Consider the following 24,675-nt stretch of genomic DNA (forward strand, 5'->3'; position numbering starts at 1 on the left):
GTGAACAACTACATTCTCCCTTATATCTCAGCTCCTCCTTCACATTATCCTGCACTGAAGTCATAATCCTGGTTTTATGCCATCACAAATCTGCTGACATGTGAAAAATTATACTATTATCAAACACATCAAAACAGAATTATGATTTCACTGCTACAAGCCGAAATGCAGACAGGAACTGGGTTATGAGAAAGTGAAGGCTTATTAATTCCTGGGTAGTGGTTTGATGCTAAAGATACTGAAGGTAGTAAAGACAGTTTTTTTAAATTCGTGTAAAATCCCTGGTTGTACTGATATTTAAAGGCATATAAAACTCATTCATAAAAATACAGGAATTACTTGTAGCAAAGATTTAAGGAACCACTCACAAAAGTAAAATGTCAAAAATAACACACACACTCTCTCCATATCTATGTCAGGTGACAGGCTGAGTTAAGAGACAAGCATTGCAAAAATCCTTGAGGGAGGTCAACATGGCAGGCTATGCTGAGGCTACCTGGGCCGGCAACTCCCAGGGACACAGGTGCCCCATTAGAAACCTGCCACCTCAGAGAGTCAAATCCAACAACTCCTAGATACCTGCAACACTGCTAACCAAGGAGAAGCAAGAAATCTAAAAAGGCAGCCAATTTGGCAGCCAAAAGCCAGAGAAAACACTGGCTCAAAATGACATAGTTTGGTGAAAAAGACAAGGAATTCATGTCAGATTTTACACAGCAATAAGAAGATGGCAAAGCTCACACTCCACATTTTCCTCGCTAAGGAAAGCATCCCGCTTGCCTCATCACTCTCTACCTTCATGTACCAGCATGGCACAACCCAGCGTCAGCACGACGCCGGATAGGATCAAAGGCTCTCTAGCCCAAGGGAAAACCTCTTCTCCCCAGCTTTGTCCTCCAGACTGTTGTAAGAGTGACCAGAAACCTGAGTCTCCAGTGGTCCTCTCTTCATAACTCCCTTCTTCACAGGTGCTGACACAACATTCAGTCCTATAGAGGGACTATAGAGGGTCAAAGTTTGTAAGTCAAAAGAAAACCCTGGTATAAAGAACAACAGATAGATTTGAAGCTCTTCCATAATTGCAATACAAAGATTGTATTTTCCTCACACACAGTGAGGTCCAAGCCCCAATGTGGTATCACAGTAGAGAGAAGTAAAATGAAACAACTAGTTTTATATGTGTCTTCCTTGGGGAAGGCGTTCTCTAATGCCTAATAAGTAAACTAAATAAGTAGTAAGTAAAGTGAAAAATAAGTAATAAGGAAAAATAAATAATAAGTAGATCTATGTTGCAGTTTTCCTCTCTGTTCTCTCTGCTGCAGAGCTGCCTTTATTTCACAGAACTTATTAAAATTTTGCATCTATTTCTGGGTCAAATTTTGTTGAAATTGGCCAACTACAGACTGTCACAAGAGAGTATGACTAACTAAGCTTTTTTTTCTAAGCCACATGTAAGGAATGCAACCCTTTCAGAGTCACTTTTCTACTGTAGATGAACATCTCTCAAGGACTGTTACTGGATGCCTTAACCTTCTCACTACTAAGGCAGTTAGAAAGCAAGACACCCAGGTTTCAYTATAGCATCCAAAAAAAGTAAATGTCCCATGGGCAAAGCCCATCATATGGGCAGCTTTTCCACAAGACATAATCTGGTACGTACTGGTGGTACACTCCCAGAAATGCACTCTGTGTGGTTAGTTCTGTCTTCCTTTTCCAGAACACACAAAATCATCCTTCTTTTTCTTGCCAGTCACCATTAAAAAGTTTAGATTGGAAGGGAGCTATCTGAGGAGCAATTCCTCTAAAAAAAAATGCATGCATACCTAAAAGGGAGTCTGTGCCCATAGTGCTTAATCATACCAATTACATTCCACTGTCTCACAAAAGCATCTTTCTGGAATTAAATCAGAAGAATATTTGCATAAACAAATACCTGAAAGTAGCTGTCATTGCCAACATTAACCAGCTTTATGGATTAATGTTCTGTTAATGTGAAATAAACCTAAGTGAAATGGTTCAAGTAGGGACTCCACTGCAAAGACAATGCAAACCCATACAGGATTGGTGCATGCTGTGGACAAACTGAAGTAACTCAGAGCTTAGGACACTTACCCTGGCCTCATATCTCTGCTACTGGATATGTTTCACACTGAATTAACTCTTTAGGGCTACCCTCCCACTCAGGAAGTAGTTAGCCCCTTTGATCTGTATTCCTGTTTCATATCACCACAAGCTTACCTGCATTTGATCGCTTCTTTGGATTTTTAAGACTTCGGCACCTCCCGCTAGCAGAGCTGCTATTCTCACTCATAGAGTCTTGTGCTGAAGAGGCACTCCCTGTTGCTTCACTGTCCCTTATCATGCTCTCATAGCCACTGCTTCCTCCGCTGTGGTAGAAAAGGGCTGTTTTCCCCATGGCAGGGGGCAGCTCACCACTCAGGACACTGCTGTTGTCACTCCCATGACCACTGCTACAGCGGTGAGGTTTCCGAGGAGGGGTGATCTTGCTGTAAGGTGAAGGTAGCATGTGAACAGCTGGTTTCTCCTCTCCATGAAGTCCTCCACGCTCATCTGCCTCGGAGTTTCCACGTAGCTGTAAACCTCTAGCACTTGCGCTCCCTTGCAGCAGTTCTGAAATTCGTCCATTGACAGCTCGAAGAGGCAGTTTGGAAGCAAGACTGGAGCCTCGGTTTCTGCTGAGGGATTGTGTTGACCAGGACATGTTCTTCCCACTTGGAGGCAAACTGGAACTCTGCCCTACGGACTGAGGCAGAGACTTGGTGGAAAAGCTTAGTGTTTTGGTGGCAGAGGCAGACAGACTTCGGGCTTTGGGACTTGCCAATAGGAGCTTGCTGACAGCAGAGATCTTAGACTGGCTGGCTTTTGGGGAGGCACCTGCAGACTGAGACAGGCCTGAGTTAGTTGGTGAGGACATGACACTGCGGCTGAGGCTCCTTCCAGCCCTAGGCATAGTGGTGTCTTTGCCAGGGCTCATTTTGGAGCTCACAGAAGATAGGCTTTCTGCTCTTTCCAGTGACAAACACTCATAGTGGCTTCCTGTGGACCTCCCAAGGGAGTTGGTCCTGCTGGCAAGCTGCTCGAGTTTGGCACTGAATAACTTGCTGCTGCTGGTGTTGCTGCTGCTGCTGTCAATGCCAGTGCCCTTCTGTTTTCCATTCAGCTCATCAGGAAAGCTCGCCAGGAAAGACACAGGCTGGCTGGAGGGACTGCTGGTGGTGCTGCTGGCAGCGCTGTGCTGGGGGCTYGCTCTGTTCTTCTGATCCAAACTTGACTTTCTCACCGGAGGCAGAGGAGGGGTCCCTTTAGGACGAGTGAGAACACAGTGCTTGGGAGAGGCCATTTTTTTGTCTAGGCTAGCCTTAGAAAACTGGTGAAGGGCAGGAGAGCTGATGCCACTGTTGTCAGTGGCAGTAGGATGGAGAACACCTTCAGGCTCCTCCAGCTTGCTTGCCTTCGGGAGCCCTCGAGGGAGACTGCTGTTCTTCAAGTTGTCAGTGGAATGAACAGGGCTTTGGGTTGCAGAGCCAGAAGTTGCCATCTCACATCCATCCACAATCCTCTTCAGACTGTCAGAACCGGGGGAGATAGAGGTGTCCCCACTGCTGCTGCTGCTAAACCTGTCTGTTGAGGTCTGCTTTGTGCTGTGCTCAGGCATGGCTGAAACTGTGGCCATGTCAGGCTTTGGCCCATCACTGCTCCCAGAACTGTCCTTTTTTGTATCTTCTTCTCTCTTTAGCCAAGGGTCTTCAAATTTGATATCCTTTTTAGCACTGGATTCTTTCACTTCATGGGGATGAGCAACTTTTGGGTCTGTAGCCACTGCTGATACAGTGTCATCAGCGTCTTGTGCTTTAAAGGGATTAACAGCAATACAGGGATAAACAGTAATGTTTGTCTTCATTGGGATGTAGCCTTCACAGCTGCTGAGGCTTGCAGTGTTTTTGATTGTGACAGTCGTTTTCCCTAGCGCTGATATTTTACAGCCTTTGATCGGTGGCATTTTGCTGAAAGCTTCCTCCCCCATTTCTGACAATATGAGCATGTTGTCAGTCACTGGCTTCTGTTTGTCATTTACGCAAATCATGCTAGCACTTTGTATGGTGCTTGCAAACTCAGAGATAGGGGGCTCTGCCATTGCTTCCCCATGACCATAGCATGCCTGGGCTATGAAACTGTGGCATGACTGTTCACCATCGCTCCCTGTGCTCATTTCACTCAACCATGAGCTAATGGATGAGCGCCTGCTGCCATCATCCTGGGATTTTTCATCCAGTCCCAGTTTTGGAAGTGGAAGGAACTGTGTGATACTGACCTCAGACACAGGAGCTGCACTGGAGTAACATTCAAGATCTTCACTGATGCTGCTGATAATACTGACTGGCCTAGACCCAGAGGCTAAAGCCTGCACAGAACAGTCACTGTTAAAACTGATGATACTGGTTGGGCGCCCATTGTCAAGGACCCCACTAATGGTTAGTTCTTCTACGAGGGTGAACACCAGCTCATCCTCTCCATTCAGCTCTAGTGGCTGCTGCACAGTCACCATGGTGGTGCTTAAAATCTCCTTTTTGGATTCTGGTGAAATGTCTTGTTGCTGATCTTCATCAAGAATGGTATCTTCAAATTCCTCATTGCTGGAGGACACTGACTTCTTCATGATTTGTGGGCTCATTCCTACAGGAGGGGTCCGGATTTCTGGCTGCAGTGAAGACTCACTAGACCTCATCCCAGCATCCTTACTCAAGGGAGTTGGTGGGGGAGTAGAGCTGGGCAGAACTCCTTTCTGTGTATAGACCTTGCATCTCTGGGAAGGAGAAGTTGGTGGCTTGTACTCAGATGTCTTGGAGAGGCTTGCAATGCCAAGACGAGGCGAACCCATTGGCCTAGGTTTGCCTTCCACAAAGCCACAAGTGTTGAGACCTTCTCTGCTACTCTGCAAGCTTGTGCTATGTGCTAACTGGGAAGAGCCAAGCTCTTTACTAGAGCTGCCTGTTACACTCCTTGGAGAAGAAGGAGTTGAAATGTTAGTGAGAGCTCCARAAGGAACAGGTGAGTGAATCCTCTTTGKTTTGCTGGGTGTTGCATTTATATTTTCCTTGGCTTCTCTCTCAGGACGCTGACATTCTGGCAYRGTATCTTCCTTATCTGACTCTGGAAAGTGGCTAAGCTCTGCCAATTGGCTTGAGACAGAGCACTTAGACATCTGGTCTGAGCTAAATTGAGCAGGCATCTCTTCAAAGGGAAATTTGTCAGTCTCTTCACTGCCATCTATGCAATCCAGCCTCTCCTGGAGCTCTGCAAAGGTGTTGCACTTCAGGCAGTCTCTTTCAGATGTGCTGGGCCCTGATTCACAAACTTCTTCTAACTTGCCCTCATTTTTGGTTTTCTGCAGTGCAGGAACTATGGGAACAAAGTCAGGGGGACCCTCATTATCTGTCAGTTCCTTATCAGAAAGGGCAGTGCCATTAGGGCCAACATAAATCACTGTGTCACATGACTGTTCACTGCTGGATGAATAATCAGGATCACTTGATAGATGCAAAATCGGGAACTCTGGGTCAACAGTGTTTCTAGAATGGAAAGGCCTCAGTTGGGTTGGCCTCCGCATCCTGCCTTCCTCACAAGAGCTCTCTCCTCCGGAAGAACTGGATGTGTACTGTAATATGAGAGAGAGACAGAACTATGATATTTTAGCATTTCAAATGGCACCTTGCTTGAGGCACATGTGCAAAAGAGTCACAATTATATCTGAAGTTCCCTACCCACAGCCTTACAGAAAGCACACAACAGTGTTCAAAATACAAACCAATGCTCCAGTCCTCAGTGCCCCACTCTAAGTCATAAGACTTCCAAAAGAAGTACTGAATAAATGGATCAGTATCTGTCCCTTAATCAAGTCTGAACAAAGAAATCAGACATCTGTCAAAAGTGCTGCTGATTTTTTGAGTGCATGTGTGTGAAGAGAAACAAGAAAACTTATAAATAAATAAGGCAGAGAAAAATAAATATAGTCCCCTTCTGATCATGCTACCAGTGAGTGGAATTGTATATACGCACACAGTTCTCTGTAGATACATTGCTGTGATGCTGTGTAGACTGAATCCCTTCACTTGTCTCTATTAAAAGTTTTGGTCAATCCACAGGCGATYAGTTTGAACTGAACACATAAAAATTCACTAGTTGTACCCAGTTTATAACATAAGCTACACAGAAGCAACTAGGATTCTACAAATGTAGAGCCTGCCACTACTCTTTGGAAAATCTATCACCCATATGTATAAGCAGCGGGAATAAAAGAGGCAAGAGTGCCTGCAAAGGACACACTGCATTGCATTTATTTTGCTCCTGCTTTCTCTGAGAAACAGAGAGAATTTAATTCTTCATTAATCCCAATTTCCTTTAACTCTTACTATTTCATGAGCATTAAGAACATAACTGAAAATAAAATGCTCTCTGACAGCCATATCACTAAATGAGGTCAGCTTGCAAACCTGATACAACAGATACGCTAAAACTCACTCTTCCRTATCTGAAGCTGAAGCTTTTATCTCCTTAGTCTCTGCTATGTGCTCTGAGTCTAGGACAGGATATATACAATCCATTCACTTTGAAATTATAATTATTGATTTTGTTATATGCTGCTCTACCTCATTAAAGATTCTTCAGGGTCCCTCTCCCTCCCTCCTTCACCTTTACAAGAAGGGACTTATACACTGTCTTACCTTAGTTTTCTTTTTCTTCATCCTGAGGACCCTTGATGCAATCTGGATGGTGGACAGCGTCTCAGCATAGTTCCCCGCAGCAGCTGAAATGTGAGCTATCATTGTGGTGCGGCAGTTCATATTCCCCAAGGATTCCCGAAGCAACATGGTGAGCTTGCTGTCTCTGCAAAATAAAATGAATTAAGGCTACATTAGTGAGCGAGGTTTCACTTTGACGATTGTGATGTGACTTGGGTCTCAGCAAGATTTTTTCCCTCTTTTTAATGGAATCCTAATTAGTTTCATTCCTCAGGTTTGCATGTTGTGTCTGCAGCTGAGCAAGCTGAAAGACCCTGACTTACAATTTAAACTTCTTTTCTTTTCCCAGGTCCCTCTCTCTGTCCTCTTCTGAGTTCACTCCTTTAGCGCTATTACCACTGTGAATACAGATGCACAGACCAGCATTTGAGACTAACTGTTAAGAAACACTGCATCAATCAGCAAACTGCTGTCCTTTTTCTTTCTGTTCAAAGTAAACAGTGTACAAGCAAACTCTGGTCTAGCTCTGGAGGACAAAAGTGTATTGGGCTAATTAGAGGATCCAATTTTTTTTCTTGCTTACCTAGGTGTTTAGCACTAGTTAAGCCACTGGAATTAATCTTGGATGATAGTGATGAAAAACAAAACAACCAAGTCTTAAGATTTCACATCATTATTCTTTCATATTACATCTTTTTTTCCACTAAGACAGGAAACGTTTTTTGTATTCTTGCCATTTACTCTGTTGTTCAGAATAGGATAGCTGTTGAAATGCTGATGCATTACGGTGGGGGTGGCTGTGGTGGGACTAAGAATAGTAATTGTAAAGCATGACAATTTTAACAGACTAATGATGCATATACATCACTTCTGTTGTGGTCATCTTAATCCAGTAGTTAGAAATGCACAACATAGTTTTTAAAGGAATCATTAGCTCTGACGTATAYGTTGAGTGGCTTGTTATTTGGGAAATAGAGTCCTCTTGAAGAAGGCTCGGACATTAAAGGATGTTGATAAAATTATATATGGCTGAAAACAAGAGAGCAATAGCCTGATATTTACTTATAGCTAAAGGAATTGCATTCACTCTTCTAATGACAGGAATTTATGCTTTCAGTCTTGGCAACACCTTCAGTTGAAGTAAGATCAGATTTTGGAGGCTCACAGTTCAGTATTTGCCAACGACCACATGTGTCTGTGCTAAGATATCCATGTAATAGTCCCAACTCATGGAAATTTTTCATAAAGCTCCAACTTCCGTGAACTGAACCTGTGTCTACSGGATGGGAGTGACAGACAAACACCAGAATTCTTGAACCTCTCCCTTCGACTGAGTAAACAACAGCATTTTGGATGCATCCCGCAATGAGATGAGGGGGGTAGCTTATAAGTTGTGCTTCTCCTGGAATTTACAGTACGTGTAGTTTAAGCTAAGCTAGAAATACTGATGGGGAAACATTCTCTCTTTCAGAATTTCAGCTTTCTTCTGCTCTGGACACACTGAAGACTGTCTGCTAGCTTTGAGAAGCAAACAAACATCCATAAAAACTACCCTGAGACAACCTCACTCATTTCAATTTAAACCTAAAGCTGCTTTGAATCCACAGATCCAGAGTTAATAGGCTGCTGTATCACAGTTTAGTGGCCCCCTCCCATCAAAGAATAATTAAAATGTCAAATTTTGTACATCAGTTACTGCCACTCCAATGCAGAGTTACATGGAAATTATTAACATCTGCAAAGAAATCAATAACAAGCCTTTCATTTGCTAGTGCTTCTATCATAGCAAAACATGAGACAACAGGGAAAAGGGTAAAAGAATACATTCGAAACATGTAGGGCTCCAGGGAATACATAACCCAGGCAGCCAACATCAGCAAACTGTGGCGTGGCTCTCCTTCAGATATATGCATTATGAATATAAAATAATCTGTGCCATCTGCCTTGTACTGAAATACACACTTGCAAGAAGAATGATGATACAGAGGAAATTCTGTTATTCAAATGATCCTCTGACATAAATCTGATAGAAACTGAAGGGCAAGTATCTTTGGGATTAAAGTCTGAAATCCAGGAAAAAAGCCTAACCAACACCAGTTTCTAATTTCACAGTTTGCTCATTCAACATTGTCTGTATCTTGACCATCAACTTTGCTTTACACTCAGATAAAATAACTAGCCTCCTGTCACTATGGTACACTGAAAACTTGAATAAAGAGAATGAAATTTGCTAGTTACGGGTTTTGGTCAATTCTTGACATCATTGTCATAAGACATGTTCACCTGTTCATGGTTCACCAATCTCTTCTAATAGAGCTTAGTAACTTTTAAGGGAAAGAAAAAATATCAAAGAGAACATAGTAACACAAATGTATGGATTAGTAACTACTAGTTTTTAACTCACTCTATCCTGAGCAAGTAAAATCATTAGTAAAATATTTTGGACATATCYCACTGAAATTTGCTTGACAGACTTTGTGAAACACAAAATAGATGCTTTGTTCTTCTGAATGCTGACATGGCATTTCTGCCTGAAAAAAATAAAAGCTCTGAATTGTTTCATTATGGAAGGTGAGCTGATATTTTCAAAAGCAAAATTTCCTGTGAAAAAGCAAGTTTTATAAAGAGAAGTTCTGTACTGGAAGAGCTTTGAGAAGGAAGACCTCTGCTGATCAACATAAACTAAGACAGGAAATAGTGAAGAAGCTCAAAGAAGGGCTGCTGCTCCTGGGTGCATGTTGCCAATTTTATTGAGCAGGGACTTGTATACAAAAGGTTACAGCATTTCTCACAGCAGCAGAGGCAAATACATCAGCTTCTTTAGCAGTGAATTTCTATATGAATTCTCTAGCACAGGGGGAGGGGAGATTGCAAGGAATGCAAATGGTCCACTCCTATTCTGCAGATAAACAAAAAAACAATCCAGAGCAACTTGATTACTCCATTCTGTATATCTATCTTCATTTTTAAATATCTTTTTGTCCAAACCACTAATGCTTCTATAGTTTAAGAAATTTACCATCCCATGTTATGAATGCTGAACTATCACACACAGAGAACAGTGAAAGAGGACAGAAGGATGCCACACTTCACACTCCAGAGCTTATATATCAGCTAGCCCATTCTGAGCCTTTGCAGTACTTAAAAGTTGTCTAATTTTTCTAACTGCATCAGTTGATCTAGTAAGATATATTACCCCTGCTTACAATTCTTTTCTTGCCTAGCTCCTCTGATCATCATGGCTACAGTAAAATACTACTAAATACTATTCATACATCCCACACAGATAGGACCCCAAAATAACTGCGCAAAGCTGCATCTTTGGAAAAAGCCACAAGGAGGAAGGACCAGTGTACTCCGTGATGTACCAGCCATCCACATGGAGACGTGTTCTCTCTGTTCCATGCTGTTCCCTTAGCTTCTCCATACTTGCACCATCCCACCTTCCAGGAGCCCCTGGAGGACCCATATGGCCATTTTATAGCTCTTAATAGCTGCTACTAAGGAACTCTAGAAGGTATTAAACTTCCCCAAAAGACAGATGTGGTACTGCTGGAGTGAGCACAGCATTCTCTCTATTTTCTCTTCTGAGACTTCACCATGCAAACTGAGATCAGTATAAATTATTGTCCTTTCTCTTGCTCAGTAAGAAGGAAAAATGTACATCTCTTCACTCCTCAAACACATATCTGTATTTTCTCTCCTCACATTAGAAGAATGAAGCACTGAAGATCATGATAAGTTTGCCTGGACATTGCCTAAATCCCATTTGTCTATACACATTAAGTCAAAGTYTTTAATTTCATGACTGGACGTGCTTTTTCCACTAGATCCTCGTCTCAATCAGCACACAGGACAAACAGTGCTCACTGAACAAGAAGTTATTCAATTTTTCATTTAATCCTCATCATTTAATGTGTAGGCTTCTGCCTTTTGTCTGTTAAGACTATATAAACTCAGCTCTGAATCCAGAATGACTGATTTCTTCAAAGGCTTTTTCTTTCTGTGGAGCTCATCAATACAATAGAGCTGATGAATGTTTGAGAGGTGAGATATATAATACCCTGATAATACCTGAAATGTTGAAGACTTCACCGAGTTTAGGCRTTTGGTGTGAAGCACTGATCTTTCAGAGTACTGAGCATTATACAGCATTTTATATTCATAGTACAGCTTCCTTTGACTTCTGTTGCTGGCATTTTTTGCCATGCTCTTTTTCACACCCAACTTCTCAAACGCATTTCCTTCGATCAGTGTCTGCCCCAGGCTTTTCCCATCCAACCTTCTTTCTTGTTCTCATTCCCATGCCATGCTTCTCTTACCCCAGGTCCTAACTTAAGTAGTCCAGCACAGCACCATTTCATCCTGCTGAGGTCTAACCACCTCCACCAAACTTTGCCGTTCTCTAGTCCTATTTCTAACCCCTCTGCCATAATGGGTCTCCTCCTTCCCGACCTCTTGCACCAATCAACACCCTCCACTGCCACTGTCTGACTTCCAAGGCTCCTCTGCTCCCTCCAATTCTCCAAGCTGTTCACTGTAACCCAGCATAGGGACCCAGTAAACCGCCATACCTTGCTACGACCAACTGATCAAGACTGAGTAGATGAGGCACAGGCAGAGGCTAAGGGAGCATAATTAGTGTCTCCCCTTCTTCTGTCAGGTCCTTCTGCTTTATGAGAATCAGTGCTAGCAATGTATTCAAAATGCTTTATACAGAAAAGACACAAACAATAATTATTTTTGTTTAGAGCACTAATACAGAGTTCATGAATAGAGTACAAAGCAGCAAGAATAAACATGCTCAGGAAAAACACAATCTCTATGTGACAGAGGCAAACTCAGCACAGTTCCCCAAATAGAGGGAATACTGGCAAGGAAGATCCAACTGGAGTCCCAGAACTATTATTTTTCTGGGGAATTATTTAACCAATCCTGTTACGAGCACTGTCTTGGGAGAGGGGGAAAGTTTCTGTCTTATTCAATCATCACATGTATTTTCTTTTTGTTTCCCCTCCTCTCACTCTACTGCTATGGGGATAGCACTGGCCACTCAGTGACAAAAGTAGGATCATCAGGTACAGAAATAATAATACTCCACAAGGGACATAATAGAACTTTTTATCTAAGCTATATGAAATGGAAGGGTGTGTGTTAGTGTTCTCTATTAATCACACACCTTGGCGTCTTCGTAGGCGCTCGCCAAAAAGAGAATGTTGTCAACTTCCTCATGGCGTTATTGTTACAGGGTAAGATAATGTATGCCCTTGGGTATCTCATAATCTATTTATAGAGGTATGTCAAATGAAAAATTCGTGAAATTATGGCAGTTATTTTTTTATCATGAAGCCCTAACTTGACTCCTTTGTTCTGAAACACTGCTTTATTAGTAGTAATAAATGTTTATATAATGAGAGAACCATAATAAATAGTCCATTTGACTTTGGTTCTACTTACATTGAAATCATCTTTATTGAGRAGAATTTATAGTTTAAAAGACACAAAACTAATAGTGGATACAACCTGTATGTAACAGCTGAGCTCATCAGAAGAATCAGTACAGTTTGCTTGKCTATGTCTTTCCTTTCTGTTAATAATTTTCATAGAGAGAGAGAGAGAGAGAGGAAATAGGAGCAATACGTGTAAGCACAAGCAAAGGGAAGCCAGGTGGAGTGATAAAGCTCTCACTGATTCAGCCACATAGGCCCGGCTTTGTAAGCACAACAGAGATACATTCTACTAAGGAAGCTGGAAAAAGATGCGCAACGTGTTGGGCCTTTAACTGGGGGAATCTTTCATCTGGTGAAATGAGGCATAGGGGAAATCATGAACTTGTTCTAGTAACTCTAAAGGGAAACTTAAGCAAAGCAGAAATCGCCTCTGCAGTTAGTCATTTTGCATGAGGTATATTAGCATAAAACAGAAACTTGTGCTCACTATGTAGGGAAGCGAGGAGCCAATCGAAAGGACTACAGTGAGGAAATACTGTGGTCAGACTCATATGCCAAAAAAATCACAATCACATCTGGAAGTGATGTGATGCTTCAGCAGTCAAGGGCAGAAGAAAAGAGTTGCTTCAGTTGTGTATGAGATGGTAGGGGCTTACATTCAGGAACTGCACCGAAAATGGACAAAATGATCACTTTCCCCCTGTACTCTAACTCCTAGCACAGAGCCAAACATCATTCACAAGCAACCATTAAAAATACACACACAAAGCACAAAGATAATGACAAAGAAGCAAGACTTGAGTGCTTTGTCTCATTACCATGTCAGCACCCAATAAATTCTCAACTGAAAAAATAGATGTTCAGTTAATCCAGGGAGCTAATTAGACTCTACAACCATATGTTGGAGTTAAAGCCAGCTTCAGCTACACAAGCAATACCACTGTGTAAAAAAACGTGAGCAGTAAACGTAAAAGGTTGTGATTTACTGGGGAAAAGCACCCCCACAATTAAAACCAATAATGATCCAGTTTTTAAATTACTCAAAGACCTTGTACGTGGTCAGGCTCTCTGCTAACCTTTACCAAGGGAGGAAAACAGTCTTTCCTCCCCCTCTATCTTTTCTTGCTTGTTTCCCTGATTTGGAAGCATTATGGTAACTGGAAGTTTGGCACAGCTTCTCTCTACAAAGCCAAATGGCTTTTTATGAGCAGGCAACAGTGGTATCTGCTGCTGAATGGCAACAGAAGTAGCTTAAGAGCCTGCCTGCCTCTCCTCTGGGCTGCCTGCGTCCTGGCAGTGCAGCAGGAGCGCTGGCAATGAAACAGGTGGAGAGCTGCTGGTCAACACGTATGTCCACATTGCAATGACAGGAGAAAACACGTAGCAAGAAAGACACATGAGAAAGCTCCTCTGACAACCCACTAAGGACACATATTAAAACCCACCTTCACATTAGCCCTTCTGGAAGCCAGTTTGGCTGGATGGTGGCTTGAGCACAGCAAAGATACTCTTTGAAGGCATMATCACAACACACTCTTGTCAGTGTTGAAGTGGGATTCAGCCCCACTGCTCAGCATCTTTTCTTGCAGTGCTGCTTCCCCTCACCTCCCTCTGTCTTCATTGGGTCACTCAGAATTTTGCAGGATTAGGCCTTCGGAAAAGGCAGGGAGGTGCAATTTTTGAGCACGGCTGATTAAAGTTAAGTTCCCCAGGCTGCACCCAAGGGGCTAACCAGGATCTTTTTTTCCTCAGAAGGCTGAACACCTCAGCTCCCAGCAGCCCCAGCTCAACTGCTGCCAGTGCTGTCCCCTGGGTGACACATGCCACCATCAATGACAGCCCTGCAGAGAGGGCAGAGCAGTGCAAGGGCTGCCTCATCTCCCCATGCAGTATAAGCAGCAAGCACTTGCTGACCTAATTGGCACGACTCCCTGGTTACTTCAGCCCCAGGCCCCTATGACTCCCTTCCTGTGGCCTCCCCTGGGAATACAGTGCRGAGTTTAGAAGGGAAGACAGAAGGGCCACTCGCTACCGCCCTGCGCACTCCTGCACTGCCCACTCGTGTGCAGCCCGCTGCTGCTCATGGGGCACTGTTTAGCTTGAATAACAAGCAACAGTGCTTTGCCCTTTACTTTCAGAGTGTTGTGATTCATGCGTATTGAGAGTGGAATACCAGGGTTACTTCCTCAAATGAAAATTAACTTCAAATGTTTGTAATTGATCCATGAATATTCATTATCTTTTGGGAGGATTTCATAATTACTTCATTTTGGTTAGACTCATTTSATCTACAGTAACAACAGCAGTAGTTTGCACTGCTTCATCAAGATGCCAACAATTTGGCAGCATGACCTTCCCAGTTTCCTGTGCTGGAGAGCAGCTCTAGTTATCCTAATTGCAATTTCAAATGGAGTGGTACCTGAAAATAAATTGACTGCTGTTTAGTTTTAGAAACCACTCCACTTGGAACTGCTACTAGTGTAAATAGATGACATCTTCAGGAAATTGGGAAGGTCACTCAACAAAATACTTTGCACTCTGATAAGGAAGATTTTATATACCAGCCCCTCAGAGTGTTCAACCCACAGCATTATACACAAGGCAGGGAAAGTGCACACATTCCTGACCAAAAAAAAAAAAAAAAAAATTGGATGATAGTGATATGACTTTGGCTGTCATAAGTATTACAAAAGAAGTTATATAATTTATCTAGGGCACTCACCAGATCTGTTGCAGAATAAAGTTAGAATTCATTTTGCCTATATATCTATGCACAAGCCTGACTCACCAGGCTTCAAGAATAACCTTTTAGCTTGTTGGCCAATTTTAACTAACTTTGAGAAAACAATATAAAAGCCTCAAAGATACTAAATCTCTGCAAGCATAGTGAAAACTGATGGCTGGGTGGATGGAGAGAAATCTACTTTGTGCTCCCACAGCAACAACAYTGAAACTTTGAACACTGAAAAGAGGGTCCTAGCTATAAACTGTCAAAACACAAAGTAAAGCAGTGAAAATATTAAACTAACAACATGAAAGCAAAATAAACAGCCACAGGCCTCAAGACTTACTATCATTCCTGGTAATCATTTAAATAACTTTTTAAAATTCCTCTTCACATACAACTTCAAACCCTACTTCACAGGGAAGCACATAACTGCTAAAAGCTGCTAAAAGAAGCACAGGCCTGTATTGCTCAGCCTTTCCTAAAYTGCTGCTTAGGAACTCTATCTTGGCATCTACAGGTATTGATCCAGCTCTTAGACATCTGCAAACTCTCACTGAACTCAGCTGGTTCCATGAGTGCCCATCTCCTCCCCAAAATCTGGGCAAATAATAAGGTGGTTAAATATGGACTCAGTTGTCTAACTTCAGGCATTCTTTCTCTTTCGAGAAGAATAAGAAAGCTGRGCTTCTCCTTTACATCTATATCAAAGAATAAAAAGCAGAACAGTCCAGAAAGCAGGTTTCACTTTACAGATTTCATTTTGCTTTATTATGCAATATATAGATTCAAGGTCAAAAAAACTTTCTTAGACAYCTGCAATGACATTTGCAGAATCAGTGTTCTCTAGCCTGTAAGTCCTGGGCCTCTATATTTGTACTGCTAGTAATCAATAGGGATGGGGTGTGCTTGTAATACRAACTCCTCTAGGGACTGGGGAGAGACCAAAAACTCATTTCACATGAAAATGAACGGCCATCAGATAGCAACAACTTTTATCCACAGATAGGCAGAGCTGCTCTCACAGTGGGCTGATTCAGAGGTGTGATGAGATAAACTGAGAGACAATAGTAATGATGTTATCTTGCATTGGAACTGAGGCTCCTAAGYGAAAAACTCTCTACCAACGCCTGGTTTTGGCGATGCCTGAAAAAAAGGCAGAAAATTGGGATTTTACAAACTGAAATGCATGGCACTATGGTCCAAGCCCAGCTGCCACTCAAATCAGCACAAAGGCTCCTATAAGCTTCAGCAGGATTTGTATTTGGCTTCTACAGATTCAGTGACCAGATACATGAGATGGTGAATAAAAGAATCTTGTCTGAAGTGAAATACATGACCTTGAACCATGGAACCACAGGCAGTTTTATGATATGTTTAGAAATTTTTGGCAGCATAGGGCCAAATCTAGCAGCTGCTGCAGGGCAGTGGGAATTTTGTCACTTATAAACACAGGCACAAGAGAACTAACTGTTTGGTTCTTTACTCCTCCATGCACTTCATCACACTTTATTCAAGAAGACTCCAAATAAACCTGACAAACTCCTCTCTCCATGCAAGTACTACTCATTGTGTGTAAAAGTGGCCAAATCAATGTATAATGCTGATTTTTAATGTATATATATTTGCCATGTAAACCACTTGGAAATAGAGAGTATTAATTATATTTATCTTCATTTATGCAGCCATTTAAAATATTAATGAGGCACATACATTTTTCATGTTATCTGAAGTTTCACTTCGCCTTTAAATAGATTTGTGTACTTACTTTGCCCACTATAATGCCTTTAATTAGACAAGTTCCTCAATAGACTCTTCTATCTCTGACACTTCAGAGATCTCTTAATAGCCTGTGACAGCAAAGGAAAGAAACTCTCTTAAAGTTGCTATATAGTAATTGTTATGTTGCAGTTTTACCTGATGTAACCAGAGCGTGTTTTAGAGTTAAGTACGCATCTATTATGTCCAGAAAAAACAACTACAAATTCTACTATTTTGTGTTAATAGCTGCTTCTCTGCAAAATTAGTGGTTAGAACAGATTTGTGAGTGCCAGAAAGCAATATACAACTACTAATGTTTGCATGTGTTTAGCTGCAAATGATAAAAAGATAGCTTTAAAGATTTAGCTATTTGAAATCCCAGAAGCATTAAAATAACATTTCAAATACAAGCTGAGCGAGTCTTTCACAAAAGCTCCTTTCAACCTCCAATCATCTTCAGGAAGTTTCAAACTGGACTCACAATGTGCCTGGGAGGTCCCCACTCTGTCTACAAAGTCAATGCTGACAGGCTCAGGAATTCCTGCAGCTGAAAAAAGTTGAGGCTGAAAGAATAGTTTGGCAATATACTTGTTCTAGTCTTATATGGTCCCCTAAGCATCTGCCATTGACTACTGTCAGAGGATACTAGAAGGACATTTGGCCTGAAACCAGTCTGGTCACTCTTACGGTCCTATTGCTATGTTATGTTGCAGTTTACAGTGGGGACTTTGCACCCTCCTTCCCACATTTCCATCTGTATGTCTACTGCACTCTTCTGAAGATGGGGAAAGGTGTCCCTCAGGATCCAGTAAACCCAGTTAGTATGTCTGGATACCCCAAGAAAGCTTTTCTGTTGAGAAGAGCACACAGACAACAACTGTATGAGGAGGAGGGAAGAGAAAAGCACTGTCTGTTCTGGTGAGCCTGATCCCTGTGAGGAAGTCATCAAAGGGGAAGTGATGCTTGGCATGAGAAAGAACTGAATTATCAATCCCCATCCCTACCAAGTACAGATAATCATACCCCCCCGCAACACACATTTATCAAGATGCATCATGAAAACAAGCAGGGCTGTATAGCACCCACTGCATCACACTTCTAGTTCAGAATGGCACATCTCTAATCCTTATTAACAGCTATCTCCTTCCCTGTTTGTCCAACATTCCCCCAATGTCCCAACATTGTCCTTCAGTTTAAATTGTTCTCACTCTCTGGGGATATTAATGTTCCTTGTATATTTTCAGACACTGTTTATAATCCTTCTCATGTTCTCTCTGTTCTTTAACTCTATTCAGCTATGGAAGGCAAATCATTTAATCTTCTCTCACAAAAAGAGCTCTTCAGCTCCTCCACCAACCTCTCTTGCATATGCTTCAGTCTGAATTGGGCTTTCATCTACATGGGTGACCAGAGCTGCATCTAGGAGAGGACTCACTCATCTCTGGCACAACAGCATTAATATTTTCCTGCTGCTATCATTCCTAATGCCTCCTCAGACTTCATTACCTTTTCACTGTTACATCAGTTGTGGACTCTCACCCTCCTCCTTGCTCCCCTTTTCTAGCTGACGAGCTCCCAGATTTCAGTAGAAATTGTGAGCAGTCCATCAGGGCAAGCCCTTGCACTCTGAACGATTAGATATGCCACTAACACGATTTTCTTTACTCTAGTCCTCAAGGTCCTACAGCTGCTCCTGTTTCATGCTCTGACCCTCCTTTGCACAGGTGTCAGCTCTCAGCCTTGTGTAACAGCCGGTGTGATTAGCACACTCCTGCTTCATAGGCCAAGGTTGCTCCTAATAATACTACAAAAAACCTCTCCCCAAACTGATCCTTGAGGAACTTCCCTGGCAGCCTCCCCTCCACTCTGATAGTTATCACTTCAATATAAGCTACTGCTGTCTCATCAGTCGGCACTATCTGACGCATCTTACAACTCCCTGTCTTCTTCAGCGTAACTAATAATTTCTCATGAAGCACCAATTAAATTATTTATTCAGGTCTAGACAGATGACATTACCACTGTTCTTTCACCTAGAAAATCAGACAATAGATACTATGTCTGCATAAAAGAGATGATTGTGAGGGTTGTGTCCAAAGTTATAATGGAGGAATGTGGAATTTAAAAGCACAAACAGATACGCCAAATTTCCCCATCTTGTGACAGTCAAGACATTTCAAGGCTCCCCCTCCATGAAGACATTACTCGATATCCAGACTTACTCCAAAGGGCATTTTAACTCATGCCTTCAGGATTTGTTCCTCAAACATCTGAATACTAACACTGAATTTTCATTCCAGCAGGAGTTTCTTACCACTTTGATATTTACTTTTACAGTTAGTGAAACAGCAACAACTGATCATTCAGACAATTTAGCAGTGAACTCATTTAAGCTCCTCTCTTCTCTCTATCCCTCCTCCTGCATACACACTGATGAGCAAATTATTTAGAGAGGGGTTTGTCTGCTGACTGTATGGATTTTACTCAGCAGGAAAATACATTTATCTAATTGCATTTCGAATGGCGAGAATCAGAATAAATGAATAATTTGCTCTAGGAATAGAGAGATTAATGAAGACTGTTTTCCAGCAGGTTTGTGTTCCATGCTCTCTCTCTTCTGACACTTCAGCTGCCCCCCTCACACACACCTCTTCTCCATAATCCTATGACCTCCATATTCTGGCAGTATTTTCACGTCCACATATCCCATTTAGCTCATCTTCTCCAACTTCAGCTTCTTCTTCTAGCTGCTGGCTTGTGTGTGCTCGCTGGCTCACCTTAGGTCCTCCTGGTTGGCAAGCCAGCACCTAGGGAGCAGTGGACTGCTGGGCTCAGCCCAAGCAGGGAACCAGCATCAGTCTCCTTCCTTTCCCAAACACTATTTTCAGGAATCTTACATAGACTTTGAATTCCTGAAGTTCTGGCCCTCTGTCAAATCTGACTGGAAATGGTCAATTAAATGGTCAATTAAAAAATTCATTGAGATGACTGACAAAAAGATAGTGTGATCATTTATGCTTCAGCAYTTTAGCAAACGTGTAAGAATGTCTTGCAGCACATATTTCAGAGCCAGTCCTGCTGTCTGAGCTTCTCAGACTCCACGATTTTGAAGTACATCATTGTGCATAGCGGTCATTCCCACCACTAGCTACTGAGGACAGACAGCACATTTTCCATACTAGTATTACAAGAGTGATTAGAGCCAGCTAATTACAGCTGTGCAGCAATCAAAATAGTTCATAGATTTCAGGTTAACTAGGTTTTAAGTCCTTCAAGTCCCGTAGCTTAGATTAGTATGGCTTTCTAATTTTTCAGATGTGTTTCTGCTTTTGTATTCAATTAATTTCACGGGAGGAGAACAGTTCTCAAATGAACGTGATAACACAATAACAAATGGACTTTCATGGGAGTTCAGGTCATTACTGCTTTATTAGTATTTTCCAATAGTTCAGATTTAGTTGCTTCTTTATGTGATGTATGACTTTTATTAAATACATAACAAGTGGTTAAAAGCTCCTGTTTTCAAGTTGCTACTGTATCTGTTTCAAAAAAGTAATAATGACACAAAAGGGACCAAGTTTTGACTACATACGCATCCTCCCTTAGGGCAACAGATCTGCATTTAGTGTAGCTAAGAGGAGTATTTGACCCAAGCATTTATAATTAACTCTTAGCTTGTCATGTATAAAGAAAACCTTTATTTTAATTCTAGTGTTTTTGTTGCAATGTAACTCCAAGAAATACCAATTAGCTATAAAAAGCTGACAACTTGCACTTATCACTGATTAGGGCTAGATATGAACTATCAGCCTAGCACATTATCATAGTGCAACAGCTCATTACCACTCTAGCTTTCCTAACTAATCTTTTCTACTAATTTTTATTTAGGGACCTTTTGGCTAGCTCATCTGAAAATGATTTGATCAGAATTCTGAGCTTTAAACTGTAACATAGAGGAACAATAATTCAGTTTGATCTCTTTATGTTATGATAGATGTCATTTAATGAATTTAATGAATTAGCACAGCATAGCATAGCAGCACATATAATTCCATTTCAGACCTTCCACATATAAAAGAAAATATATAAAAGAAAACTAAGGGTGAGAGCCTCTCTAGCCCTTCTCCACCACATGAAAGAACATCATACAGGATACCAGAGCACACGGAGTAGTGGAGGCACTGAGACAACAGCCAGGACACTTTTTCATGTGGGTCTCCCGTAAGTCTAGAAAAATGATCACCAAACATGTAACTAAAGACAGCAGAGGGGCCCATCCCATTTCCTGTAGTCTAACTGTGCTGGAGTTTCTTTTCTGAAGACTATGAGATTCAACACAGTGATCTCATACTTACACGTATGTCTCATACATACAGTGCCAGCATTGCACCCTGTATTTACTGGACCCTGCTCTGAATCAGTCAAAGATAGAGATGGAAAAAATACACCAAAATGCCTTGAAGAACACAACCTAGTTGTAATGTAACCACTCAAAACACATCCACTGATGGACAATATTTGTGCAATTCAACACCTGAGTCAGAGCAGAGTACAGTATGCTGAGCCAGTTGACAACAGTCATCTAGGCCTCTGACCTGTAAGAAGCTGGACTTTTTCCCCCTAAAAGTAGTGGCAGTAGAAAACTATCCTCTTCATACTAGGGGTCACTGGAGCAAGCACTGCTCAGGACTCATCTTCCTAGAATCTGCACAGCAGGAAGAGTAAAGAATTCCCACTCTCTTCCCATCTTTCCAGATCTCCTGAAAGAACTCAGAAAAGCATTGTGTACTTAAACCGCTTAAGCTTTGCAGATTAGACTACAAGAAAAGTTTCAGTATGAACATGATCAGACCACAGGGCTGAGATGTTCATTTACTATGAAAAAGRAGCTGGAAAGAAAAAGCACCATACATATTCCTACTGGACGTTATGAAATTAGCCAAGGAGAACTTGCTCTTGCACTTAGTACTGCAAATGATGGGAAAGGTGATACGAGCAGCATATCACTTACAGTGTCAGCAAAGAATAGTTAACTCAGTCCCTTTGTATTTAGGACTATAATCATTGCTAAATGGTATTAGATGGCTTCTGTCAAAATAGAATTGCACTTCCAAATTGTGCAGCCTTGAAAGGGAACTTACATGAAAAATAGCTTCAGTTATTGGCACAATTAATGGATAATGAGAAGATAATACACAGAGAAGAGCATGGAATTCACTCATTTGGTTTAAAATGGATTGAAAAATGAGGTATTAATAGAAAAAAAATATTTTTGTATTTCTGGGAGATGAATTAAAATGAAGTAACATGCACTGGCAATTAAATGCATGCAGTTATCAACTTTACATCTATATGGTTAATAACTTAAAATTATTAAGACAGTTATCTGTGTTCTGAACTTAAAGTTGTTTTCAATATAGAAAAACAAAATAGATGTGCAATGTATAAAACAGATGTGTAATTGYCAGTCAAAATGTTTCTCACATAGCCACACTATTACTGTTACATTTGAATATTACCTTATTGCAATTTCATATAGAGCCTACAACATTCTTTATTCTTAGCCCACAACTAAACATTCCCTATTGAAAAGACCAGGTGTTTTGTTGTTACTCTCTTGGGTTATCTGTTCTCTTCAAAGTAATGGTCTTTGACAAAAGGGACCCTTYTGGCAACAGGAGAGTTTACCCTCTGATTAGGCAACTATATAGGTATTAATGTACAGCAAAGATTTCTTAAAGGAATCAGGTATCATTCTACAGGGAAGTACTACTGATAGATGGAACCCAGCCAATGCATTTAACGAGGTATTTTCAAGGGTTATAGTATCTTTTGCATATGTGTGATACAATAGCATTATCAGAGAAAATTCTAAATCGTATTTATTAAACAGTTGACTTCTCTCTAATCAAATGATCCAATTTGCAAGGAAAAGGAAACTCTACTTTGTTATTTGTTTGCAATTGTCCGCTTACTGCTGAAGTTATATATTAACCTGCTTAAGATTCTTTGCTTTCACYGGCTTATCTCCCTGTGACAAAAGATTTCTTTGGTAAAAAAAATTAAGTTAAATCATGAACTTTCTTGGAAGAATGAAAAAATCCATTTCAGTTTTCAGAGTATGTCTAACAGACATGGGTCTATGACACCAGCAGAGACCAGGGGCCTTCTGCCTCCTGTGCAACACCAGACTGCCACAGAAGCACCGTGGTCCTCACTGGACAAGCCTTGACCCTGCTGGGAGCACCAGCAACAGCCCCAGGAGTGTGTGCAGCAGAGGCTGAAAGCATGCCACTCAGATTCGCAGCAGCTGGAGCRTTCCCCAAACAGCCCTCATCGCAACGGTGCTTGTTAGACTGAGCTGAGCCCAGGAGAATTGATGTGGCCCCTAAGAATGGACACAAAAGACTTTGCCAGTTGTGTTAGCTACCTGAATGTTATGTTTGATGCACAGACGATTGCATGTGAAGGAATCCAGAGGACTACAATTACGTGTAGCACAAAATCAGCCTAAGTCACTGATTATAACACCATTACACAACACATAGCCATCCAAAATGGTAGTAGTCAACCAACAAGAAGAGAAGATAAAATCCATTGCAAGTTTCATGTGCTAATTTTATATTGTGTATGATGCAAAGGTCTTAAAGCATATCCTGACTTTTTCTGTAAGCTACACTCCACAGTAAACAAACTTAACTCTTAGCTGAAAATACACAAAGGAGGGCTTTACAACTGGAACAAAATGTGATAGCCTTCAACTGGTTCTCTTTCACATGTTCAGAGTCAAATTTTATTCACCTTTGATCCTCTATCAGTTTCTCTTTCACACCAATATTAACCACTGCACCTACAGCAGAGTTACCCTCAGTTCCCTTTGCTGTAAGAACAAACACTCTCAATAGCTCCATGACTCTGCGCATGAGAAGCAGCAGGATTCAGCAGGTCCCCTTAGASAATGGTCTGACCGAGCCCACAGAACTCCTGGCACACTCTCTCCCTCTCTTTCTGCGGAAGTGCAGCTATTTTTCTAACACAGTACATTTGGGAAATATTTTTTTTCCATGTGCWATATGCCAGTTGGGTAGCAGATCTGGATACTGCATCTAATTTCTGTCCTCTTGCATAAGCTCATAACTTCAAAGCACATCATACAGAGCCTGTGAGCACCCTTGCTTGCAACARAAGAGCAACACAGTCAGGAGCAAAGAAGATTCTGCCACTCTGTTTATAGCTGGAGGCTGACATGAAAACCACATTCACTCCTTAAAAAAAGCACTTCAAGGAACTCAGGTTCCACTTGCACAGAGATGGTGAGCTGCTTTTAACAGTTCGCATCAAAGGTGGCCCCCCTCATTTGTTCTGCAGATGACTTTGAGCCTAGCTGCACCAATGCTTAGCGTTGTCTGAGTCGCCCCGAGGGACTGGCACAGTCCACACCGGAGCTATAGGGGACCCCTGCTCATCTGGTGCTCCTGCTGAGGGCATGTGGGATACCTGGGAGGGTTTCAAGCAGTGCAAGATGCCTATGGTGCAGGCAATGGGAGAGAAACTTTGATCAGTGAGAGCATCCACTACTGTGAAGATTGTAGTTGTATTATGCTTCCTTTTCTGAGCCCTGAATCCCTTTATATCCATTTCATCACCCAGCTAAAAGGTCTTCTTCTGTTCTATCTAGAGACATAAGACTATAGCTCCCTAGGTCCCAAGTGTGTAATGGCACTTGAAATAGCCGACAGTGTGATTCTGCTGATCCAGCTTGCCACTCTCAGGAACCTGCCAGTCCAAAGGGAGGCAGAAGGGCTGATATTTTTGACATTATTGACAAATGAGTTTTGTCATTGATTTTCCAAACGATTTTTTTTTTTTTTTTGCCTAAGAGCACAAACTAAGGAACAAGGAATTAGAGAAACAATTCAGTAACACAAGTCCCTCCAAAAATAATTTCAAAAATAAGTTTAAATATGGCAGGTAGGGC

The 24,675-nt window shown here is 41.6% G+C and overlaps 1 protein-coding gene across 1 annotated transcript in view; it reads right to left on the bottom strand.

The window, feature by feature from the left end:
• KIF26B (kinesin family member 26B) overlaps window positions 1-24,675 on the bottom strand; it is a 307,964-nt gene that overhangs the window by 20,633 nt on the left and 262,656 nt on the right. Inside the window, exons 11-12 of the mRNA XM_085300590.1 lie at window positions 6,744-6,906; window positions 2,239-5,677 (exon numbers count right to left, since the gene is read on the bottom strand). Coding sequence (XP_085156716.1) covers window positions 2,239-5,677; window positions 6,744-6,906 — 3,602 coding nt within the window. The remainder of the gene's footprint in view (window positions 1-2,238; window positions 5,678-6,743; window positions 6,907-24,675) is intronic.

The sequence above is a fragment of the Rhea americana genome, unplaced genomic scaffold, assembly GCF_003343005.1.
Source record: "Rhea americana isolate MKP2758 unplaced genomic scaffold, rheAme1 scaffold_166, whole genome shotgun sequence".
NCBI lineage: Eukaryota > Metazoa > Chordata > Aves > Rheiformes > Rheidae > Rhea > Rhea americana.